The sequence below is a fragment of the Coffea arabica genome, chromosome 11e (genome assembly GCF_036785885.1).
Source record: "Coffea arabica cultivar ET-39 chromosome 11e, Coffea Arabica ET-39 HiFi, whole genome shotgun sequence".
In the NCBI taxonomy this organism is placed as follows: Eukaryota; Viridiplantae; Streptophyta; class Magnoliopsida; order Gentianales; family Rubiaceae; genus Coffea; species Coffea arabica.
This window is the reverse complement of record NC_092331.1, coordinates 60,802,262-60,813,505: the sequence shown is the minus strand read 5'-3', so window position 1 is coordinate 60,813,505 and position 11,244 is coordinate 60,802,262. Positions and strand designations below refer to the sequence as shown.

Below are 11,244 nucleotides of genomic sequence, written 5' to 3'. Positions count from 1 at the left end.
TTCAACCCCCAGAAAGGAAAAAAAAAAAAAGAAAAGAGAGAAAATTTTCACTTTTTGCCGTCCATGCATCAGGTTGAAGCTCGTGAGCGGATGCTTATCTTTTCTTGGTTAGGTATGGGCTATTATCATCTAACGCGGTGCCGCAAAATGTCACAGCCGTCACGCGCAAACACAAAAAAAAAAAATTGATTTGACAAGAAAGACGTTTACATTCACAACAAAATTTGATTTGACATGCCTGCGGCCAGAAAGCCGTTAATGTTACTAGATGCTTTTTTTTTTTTTTGGAAGGAATACTAGATGCTTCAATGGAGAAACCAACCGTAAACAAAGTACAGACAAGAAGCAGTAGATTACACCCCATGGTTAATTTGGTTCTTCAGCTTTATTAATGCATAAATGATGTCATCACGAGGAAAAAGAAATCAAATTTTTCAAGTATACAAAGGTTGAGTGGAAAAGCTTCAATTTGGCGAAGATGGAGTTATATTGGTGTCACATCAGGAAGAGATGAAGGCTGCTATAAACTAAGGAAATGTTATTGTGAATAGCATGAGTGCGGCTTGATTATTCTGCATCAGCTAGAGTCGCGACGCTCTGCATTACAAACTTCTTCTCTTCTTCTAATAACTCAGTACCAAAACTTGTTCTCAATCATATATATATATATATATATATATATATATATATATATGTTAGAAATATATTTTCAAGAGGCCGGGCACTGCAGTGAGAGTGAGCTGGGTTCGGTTAATCTCCCCATTCATCTGTTACCTGACAAGCTGCATGCATATTACATAGTAGCGTTCTAACTAAGAAATTCACACCGCCAGGGAGACGAGAATCATTCCTCTCAATAAAAGTTCACTTTTCATTAATATGGGATTAGTTTTGCAACGCAATTTATGATTATTGATATTCATGTGACCGGTCGAACCGAAATTCAACTTACTCTTAACATGAAATATACAAGCGCCCTAGTAGCAATGAATAACCAAATCAAAACCACAAGAAGTATGCTCACCTTGACCACACTTCAGCCGTAACAATCTTATTACTAGAGGGATCCGGTTCTAGTTCTAATTAATTAATTAATTAATTAATCAGCACTATGTTTTTTTAGTTTTGGTGGATGAAACAGCCAAAGAAAGGCTTGCATACTTCTCCAAAATACCCTGGAATCTCTTAAGATCACCTCCGTCAATTCCAAATTCCTCAAGTCCATCAGTGCAATCTGACAAGCTGGACAATGCAGCTGAGAGCTGGGAATTGATAGCTCCTGTTTTATCTCCAGTCCTGATGTTTACCAAGGCTCCGTTGAACTCATCGAGGATATTGCCGTAAGATTCGCTGCATGTTTGTACGATTGAATCTCTGGAGATTGGACGGAGTGAGGGGGGCAGCTTTGGGCCGAGACCATCGATCAATGGCTTGACTGGCTTCACTTGTTCAATGGCTGCAAGGATCACTCTTGAAAGTGCTTCGTTCCAGGTCCTTGCTCCATTCACCAGCGAGTTACAAAGATCCATCTCTACTCCAGGATTTGTTTGAGCGCAAAAAGGGCTGCCTATGATGGCTCTTGCCTCTCCATTGCCGGCCAGAACGAGCATTGTTGTTACCAGGAACACCTGTGAGAAAGAAATGTGAGAAAGAAACGCCATTTCTAGGGAATTTTTCTCCTTCTTTATTTTATTATTATTTTTTTTTTTTTGGCTGTTCCTGAGTCCTTCCTCACAGGCCCTGCTCTTACTAGTGAATGGAAGGAGATAAAAGCAAGTAACGCTTCTGCTCTTTATTGTGGGAAAACACCGTAAAAATAGCCATTCTATCTGGCTTCTACACTGCCTAGGGACCATAATTTTTCTCTATTATTGGCTTTCCATAATTTACTAAATAAGTTTGTGATTCCTCGTTGTTCATTTGTCGAGAACATTTGTGGCTGGTTATTGTTGCCAACCCACTTTTATTGCCATAATAATTGATCAGCCAGAAATATGTCGTTCATCACTTATCAATCGCCGGTTGTTTCCTAAAGGAGCTTAAGTTAGAATGTAAGTAAGTACGACGGAGAAAAAGTCATTTGTGCGGGAGTTTAAGTTACTTGGTAGAATACCAGTTGATTATAATAAGTTCGGTTATTGTCATTTTACCCCCTTAAACTATATCATCACTATCAATTTGCCCCCTAACGTTATTTTTTAGTCAATTCACCCCCATAAGTAATTCAACTCAACATGTTAAGAAATTTTGGACAAAAATACCCTTTTATTCTATATAGCATTACTACACTGTTATTATTACTTTATTTCTTTAAACTATAGTGATATAATCGATTTAATTCTTAACATTATTTTTTTGGCATTTTACTTCATCGTTAATCTAACTACTATGGTAAAAAAAAATTAATTATATTTACCCTTATATATATAATTAAAAATAAAAAGTTCAGAATGATCATTCTTCTTTTTTTTTAACTTTAAGAGATAAAAAAATATAAAAATAAAAGGATTTTCTCAAATTTCTTTTTTCATACTTATTAATACTATGAAAAGAAAAGGAGATAGGAAAGAAGGAGACAGAAAATTAGATTTTGTAAAGAAAAAAAAGTCTAACATTATTGTATTAATTTAAGATTATTGGGATTAGAATTGAAATCTGGTGGTAAATAGTAAAGTGAAATAATTTTAAAATAATAAAAGTATTTAATTCTTTCTTATTTGTATTTTCTAAAAAAAGAATTGAGTTATCTCTCTCTATCTCTCTTTCCCCCTCTCCCTTCCCCTTCTAATCTTTCTATTTTTTTAATATTAATAAGATTGCCAAGAAGAAAGAAATTAATATTTTGACTTTTTTCTTGATACTAAAGAGGAGAAAAGTCACTCTAAATTTTTTATTAATTTTATTGTACAAAAAGGAGGGTACTTTCTTCTAAAGTTTTTTAACCTACTAAGTTGGTTTAATGGTGGGATAAATTACCTAAAAAATAACTCTATGGTGTAAATTGATGTTGAGACTATAGTTTATGGGGGTAAAATGATAATAACTTTAAGGGCTAAACTTATCTTTTTATTTTAATTAACAAACTCCGTTAAATTTGACCGTTAATCTTGAGGGAAAAGTGACTAAAAGATAACGTTAAAAGAGAAATTAATAGTGATACCGAACGTTAAGGGGATAAAGTAATAATAACCCTAATAAGTTATTTGTGCGGAAGTTTCCTAAAGGTGATTAAGTTAGAATGTAACAATACCCAGACCCAGCCTTTGGTTAAGATTTATCAACAAATTATGATTTGTAAATTACCAGTTGATTTTATTTATTCTTATTCATGCTCTTTTCCTTACGGGAATGGCTCTCTAGACCTTACGCGTTTTCAGAAATGAGATACCGGAGTCATGATCTACTATCATGCATCTTGTCAGTCTCAAAATGTGCGAGTTAGTAGTGAATGTGTTTGGATAGAGTATTATTTGAAATAATTACTATAACACTTTTTATGATATGATATATGTGAGATAAAAAAGTAATTGGGAATATAAAAAGGTAGATTTGAAAATGTGTTTATGATGCAAGCAAAATATTATTTGGGATAATTACTATAGCACTAGTGTTTGTAGCAGTGTTTTCAAAATCGGACCGGACTGGCCGGTTCGATCGGTCGGACCACAAATTGGCCTTGGCTCCGGGCCGGTTCATGCTTTGGTTGATTATACTTAAAAACTGGATTGAACCGTTGAACCGGCGATTTTTTTGTTTTTGCCTATTAAATTGAAATTTTTTTTTAAAAAAAAGAGTATGTTGTCCCTAACCCTAAAAACTAATTATTAAATGCCACATTCACTCACTTCCTTCTTATTTTTTCCTCTTATCAAGTTTGTATTTTTATTTTCTATTTTCTTGACTTCCTCCAAACTCAAAACTTCTTTTTTTTTTAAAGTTGCAATATCTAAATATCAAAAACTTGAATTAAAATTTAAATTCACAATGTCTAATTCTCATAGACGTGAAGTTTGTATAATTTTAAAATATTATGGTATTTTTTAGTTGGATTTAATATTATTTTTTTGGTCAATTCAATTAAAATTGAGATGAAATTTATTTATTTCAACTTATAATTTAAAAAATTTATTTGTGAAAATCTAATTTCTTTGAAAATATTAAAATTTTCATCATATAAAGTCTTAAATTAGTCTAATGCATGTCTTATTTTGTGCATATATATTTATATAAATTATTTTTAAAAAAATTCATTGAACCAAGATTGAACCGGTCTGACCGATTGAACCTCGACCGGAAAACCTCATCGATTCAATTAACGGTCCGATTTTTAAAACATTGGTTTGTAGTTACAAGCGTCTAAAATTGAGTATATTTCATACATTATTAACTTTTCTTTTACCATTATTTCATTCATGATGGGACTTTTGTGATCACTCCTACGAGTGTCTATCAAAGCTATAAATCATCAACCTTTCATTGACTAGTTTAAAAATTAATTATTTCAAGATAACTGTAAGGCATTATAAACAGGAAATGATTGCTTTTCATTGTTTGACTTTGAATCCACGACATATGCGATATGGATGTCAACGTGATACAAACCAGGTTATTATCTTCATTATTCAACCCCGTAAAAAAAATTTAAAAAAATGACTATTCTAGTTCAGAAAGCCATACATCTCTTCCTCTATATGACAAGACATGTAACATTTAGAGAAAAGCAAGAAAGAAAGAACGAAGGATAGGGATCAAACGGTTTGCCTTTAGGATCACTAGCTAGCTTGATACATAAAGCCAAGGATTTTCAAAAATTTTTGTCACCTTTCTCATACTCTTCCTTAATTTGCTGTCTAATTTGGGTGCTCGCTGACGCGGACTAGAATGGTAATCAAACTATGAAGGTACAAAAGTTCCTGACAATTAATACGCCCTTATTATCAGGCTGAATGTTAAGTAATTAGATGTATGAAGAGAAAAAGACCTTCTCTTGAACAGACATCAGCCCTTAATCAATAAGAAAAAAAGAAAACAAAACCAAACAACGTCCGTATCTACGTTTTACATCAATAAAAAGAGAATTCCATGTGCTTGATTTATGCGCTTAAAAAGCGTGATTGCAGGGACCACGGCTTCTCCTTCTCCAAATGGAACAGCAGTCGATCAAGATTGAAACGCCACAGCCAGGGAGTTGTCCATGACTTTTTCGAACCTTGAATAAATCCTGACTAAAGATGGGACGGCCACGCCTTGCTCTTTCAATGCGTCCAAGCAATCGCTGTCGAAAGCTGCGCTCAGACGAGTACCGACTCCGCCCATATCTCCTTGTCGGAGCAAATCAAGGCTGAGATTCAGGTCTTCGATGGTATTCTCGAAACTCTCTTTGCATGTATCCACGATTTGGCTTTTCATGGTCGGGTCGAGATCGGAAGCTGCTTGTACAACCACAGGGGTCAGGGCTCGAATTTTGTTTGCAACATGAATTGCTACCTTGATGGCGCTGGCCGATGCATCTTGCAGATTTGTTGCACCGTGCACCATTCTAGTGCAGAGAATCTTGTAAGTTGCAGTTTTGCAAAATTGGTTGACGGGAATTAGTGCGTCGGCGTTTTGGCTGGCGAGAAGCAGGGTGACAATGGCTAGCGAGAGCAACGAGAAAGAGTTGTAATTCGCCATCTTTAATTGGTTGATATATATATATGTATATATATATATATGATTTATTATTATTTTGTTTCTAATTTTTCTCTTTCTCTTGCTCGAACAATCTGATCTCTTTGGCTCTAGAACTAGGTCCCTGCAGCACAGAGTGACCTGAAGACGAAGGGATCATTTTCCAGGAAATATTGCGGAATAAATAATAAATGTCATCCAGTGTTGGTTCCCGTGACCTATGGTTCTCCATTAGTATAGCCAGCAAAGCTTTTATTGTTAGTATCTTAAGGCTACAATCGTGTTATACCGCTAATATTTCCCGTTTCCAAAGGATAAAAGTCTAACTAACAGAGAACCTTTGTTGGAGCCTTTGAGGTGGACTGGCATTCGAAATACTACTTGTTAGTGTAAGGCGCTATCGTTACAAGTTACAACTAACAAACATATGTGATGGACGAGGAAATTCATCACCTGTAAAAATTTATAATACGTCAAATTATCCACTCTCTCTGTCTCATTTTAATAGTTCTAGTTTTTTCACATAGTTTAAGGAAAAGTAGTTAATTTTATTTAAAAAATAAATTTAAAATACTATTTTTCTAAAATACCCTTATATTAAATAAAGTTGGCTTTTCATATATTAACATATGTTTTGAAAAATCTAAATGCATTAAATGAGATAAGTTATATTCAATACTAACAATCTATATTAAATAAGGTAATTTATAGTAATAACAACTTACATTGAACAAGGGTATTTTAGAGAAATTAAAAGACACCTACATTCTTCAATTAAAAAGTGGACTATAATTTGGGGCAGACAAAAAAAAAAGATTATCAAAATGGGACAGAGGGAGTCCTACTTAATAACTGCAACAGGACAGAACTAATTAAAGAGGCGCACCGTTTCGACCAAAAAAAAAAAAAATTAAAGAGGCGCAGTTTCCGAATAAACGTGGCCCAAGAAGATCCGCAATCTTTCGTCAAGTCTGAAAGTGTGAAGATAAATATGTAGTGTTATCATCAGGACTAGGAGAGTGGGCTATACAGTACAGATGCTTCCTTCCCATTCACGGCTTTGTAACATGGCTGGAGAGTTAATGAAGGAGTAATTAGTCCGGATTATTGCGTAAAAGTGGCACGTGATTCTGAGTTGAGTTACAGACACTCGTTAGCGGTGACTCAACTTTCCTATTATTTGCCAGCTGACCCTCGATGAATATGAGTACTACTGTTAACCTTTTTATGAATACGACCACTATCGTTAGTCCTCTCAAAATAATAATATTAATAACAAGAATAATAATTTGTTAGTCTAATCTCGTTCTTCTCTTGGACACATGGTTGTAGTAATTGATGAAAAGTGTTGTTCTACTATATTTTTTCCATAATTTATGAGAAAAAGATGACACACTACCTCCATGTGTTATTCTTGTCTGTCAATAGCACATTTTTATTTTCATTTTTTTAAATATTTGGCGCAATGTGGCCGCTTAGTTAGCAAATAAGTAATTTGGAACAGTTTATTGCGCTTAAAATTAAATTAAATGTCTCAAAAGATAAATCTTAGAACTTTTTATTGAACTAAATAAAAGGAGAGTATGGCAAAAGGTTTTTTTTTTCCCTCTTTTTTCCAACCTATGATAGGTCTAAGTACGTTATGCAACGGATACTTTTGTGTTGCTAAAAAATAACTTAGACACCCTGCACCAAATCACCAACAACCATTTGATCTGTTGATCACCACCAAGACTTTAAAGTTTTAATTGTGGGAGAGAGGCATTGTTGGGAATATTGTGACAATAATTGGCTTCAAATCGTCATAGAATATCACTTTTCTTTTGGCTTTATTTGTCTCGTATAACGTACAATAACCTTGGACAAATATTCTTTAACATAAGATGAAATTTGTTTGTTTTAAACTCTTGCACAAAGTAAGACAACCCCTTTTAAATTAAGGAGTGCTTTTGAGAGAATACACAGTAGGTGTGGGCGCGGGTCGGGTACCCGCCCCCATTCACCATTTGGCTGACCCGACCCGCATCTTGCGGGTCAGCCATTTTTTGACCATTACCCGCCCCGCTTATCAGCGGGTACCCTATAATCGGGTACCCGTTGAGATAGGGTCGGGTCAACGGGTACCCACCCCCCGCCCCATTTATCATTTAATTTAAAAAAAATGATTTATACCAATTTAATTTTATATTTTATATATTCATCTAAGATTTAAGAAATATTTTTTTTTCTAAAAAAAGGTTTCCCACCAAGAAACAAGCATGTGAAGAAAATATAAGATAAAGGAAAAAAAATTAAAAGAATTCGAAATCAATAAAAGTTTGAAATAAGTAGCACAATTTTTAATATATATGTTCCACATTAATTAAAATTTTTTGTATAAAATATAAGATCATGGCCTCTACAAATGAATCTTGTAAATAAACTATAGTCTCTCATATTTGTAATGCAATTTGTTCAATAAAATTACTTATTTAGTTCTTATTATTTTATAGTGTGTGTATAAAAATAAAAATAAAATAATATATATATATATGCGGGGCGGATCGGGTACCCGCGGGTTTTTAATTATGTGAATCTAACCCGCCCCGCATCTTAGCCGGTACCCGACCCTCTTTTGACCCGATCAAATAATAAAAATCGGATATCCTAATTTTTGGATCGGATCGGATCGGATATGACGGGTTTTCGGATTAGCGGATAATTTTGCCTACCCCTAATACACAGTAATAGAAAAGTGATTTTCTGCACCAAATCACTCTCTACTTGGCCTCTTTATATAGGAAAGATTGTTTAAGAAACAAAAAGAAATCATTAAATACTTGTATGAATAAATTCAAAGTATTGGGCTTTATTTGTCTGGTATAATGTACAATAATCTTGAACAAATATTCTTTAGAATAAGATGAAATTTGTTTGTTTTAAACTCTTGCACAAAGTAAGACAAACCCTTTTAAACTAAGGAGTGCTTTTGAGAGAATACACAGTAGTAGGAAAGTGATTTTCTGCATCAAATCACTCTCTACTTGGCCTCTTTATATAGGAAAGATTGTTTAAGAAACAAAAAGAACTCATTAAATACTTGTATGAATAAATTCAAAGTATTGTGTACAAATTCATGCACTTTAATTCATGCATCTCATGATCCTAAGATCAAAACATGAATCTATCCTTTCATTCAAGGATTCCCACGTACGTGAATATATTCATGAATGAATGTACATTTTAGAAATATTCACAATACCATACATGTATCAAAAACATGAATGAGTATACATTAATTACATGTACGTACATCATACAAATTTTGAAAAATTTCCAACAAGCAAAACTGCCAAAGTTTCGAATCTTGCCTCCCACCAGCCATTATTTGTTGCTTTCTCCTTCCCTTTTCCTTAGATTCGGATAAAGTAGGTTATATAATTGTTATAATTACTTGAAAAAAAAAATTGCACCAAATCCTCTTAATTCTCTACAAATAATAATTATGTTCCCCTAATAGAAAATAATTTTTGCTATGTTTTTTTAAGTAGCATATTTAAGGTTAGAACATAGGAAAACAAGAAATCCTCATAAAATGAGTAGCAAAACAAGAAATCAATTTAACCTTTTGTTGCCCTTTACCCTTATTTTATTGCCCTTTTCCCTTATTTTATTGCTAAATCAGTTGCCAACAACTTTTGGAGATTTAAATTTCAATAAAAAAATATTTTATAGAAAAATAAGAAAGGAAAAACCCGTTGTGTATACTGCATTCCACCACTCATAGCGAGCAGATGACCTCCGAGAGTTGATTGGAAATAAAAAATAATAATAATAAACTTAATGGTCGTAAATCATTCTAACTAAGATTGGAACAAGATTTGAGGCGGCAGGTCTGCCTAAGCCTCTCTTGCTATTGGATTCCAGTCTCTCTCGAATAGCTTTCCTGACTACACAATTCTAGTACATTTGTATAAATGAACAATATATATATATATATATATATATATATATATATATATATAGAGGCCAAAGAGAGCCTGATGACAAGCTCTAATAATACTTATTTGTGTGAAAAGCTTGGTTGATTTGTGTTCTTAATAATATCCTAAATTAAAAAGCTAGCAACTTCACGGAGTAGTCCAACGTTAAACCATTCTTGCTTACCGTGCAAGGGACAGGGCATACAGGATTACGCACTCCCCACTATCAGAAAAGGAAACCTAGTCATCTATACAATAATTTCAACCATTAATTCAAAGGTAAAAAAATTTTTAAAAAAAATCACATGTCTTTGTTAATCAATTACTTGATAGAATTCTTTGGTCAGTGGCAGCGGTGGAGCCCGCATTTTCATTCAGTTGGGAGGCATAAATCAAAGGATTTTTTTTTCTTTTAATTTATCATGAATAGAAGCAAAGAGTAATGCGTTCATAGAGCAATTACTTCTAATAACTAGCAAATAATTTTACATACATATTTAGTAAGAGTAAATCTTATATACACCGAGTACCCTATTAAGCCCTGCAACTCATTAAATTACGAACTGCCTGCCGATACCAAAAACTCACTAGTGAAGTAAAACTTCTAAATAAAAAATATATATATATATATTAGGCTTATACTGTACTAATCAGTAAGTCATGAATTATGTGTGCCATTTAGTTTTCAATAAGAATTGTTCTCAAATTACTTACAGATACGGATGTAAGTTAACTTTCTGCAAATTATTCGGTGTAAAAACAAAAAACTTCTAGTACTAAAATGACCATTTTCCTTTAATCTTTTAGTAAAACAAAATTAAATCTTTCAGTGTAAAAAAAAAAAAAAAAAGAATGTGATGCCTTAAACTGCAATTTTTAGTTTGTCCAGTAGGGGGAGCCTGGCCCCACTGGCCGACGCTTAGGTTGGGGAATTGTAGAGAGATGGGAAAGGAAACAGTTGTCATCAACTCATCACTTAAAAACATAAAAAAGCAAATTGGAATATGCAATGTGAAGAATAGGAATCTCTTGCCAAGTCAACAACGGGATATTCAATTGGGATCCTGCAACATGAACCATGAATAAATATGCACTGGCATTAAGCTCTGCAAAGTCAATGAAGGCAACGTCTCTTTCCTTCCTTCCTTCCTACCTGCCAATCGTATTATCCATCCTTGGCATTGGGATCGACCAAGCAGAAGTTCATACGGCAATGCATTGAATTCAACTAAAAAATTTGTCAGTCTTTCAAGTAGTAATAGTTTGGATCTATACGTCGCCTCCGTCTTACCCAATTTCAAAACTGGAAAGAATGGGGCAATGAGACTCGGCGATCGTCCTGCGCGAGTACCCCATACGCCTTGAAGCTTTCTTCTGCACCCAAAAGCCCACTTCAATTCTCCAAGTCCCATTTGGATGCCTCCTGTTTACAGTATTCAAACACGACTTCTGTGTCACAAAGTCAGATAGAAATGGTACAGCTTGCGACTTTTCCATCCAACTTCACTGCCTCGTGCTGCGAGGAGCATCACTCTTTTCTGTATTTGGTGATTAATCAGACAATAATGTCTTTGTTCCTTTGTTCAATAACAAAAATGTGAACGGGGAATTG

At 33.9% G+C, this 11,244-nt stretch overlaps 1 protein-coding gene across 1 annotated transcript; it reads right to left on the bottom strand.

Moving 5' to 3' along the window:
• Positions 1-5,160: 5,160 nt before the first annotated feature.
• On the bottom strand, positions 5,161-5,673 carry LOC140021430 (uncharacterized). The gene has a single exon (XM_072072194.1). It carries the CDS (start codon positions 5,671-5,673, stop codon positions 5,161-5,163), a length of 513 nt encoding a protein of 170 aa, XP_071928295.1.
• Between the last annotated feature and the right edge of the window lie 5,571 nt (positions 5,674-11,244).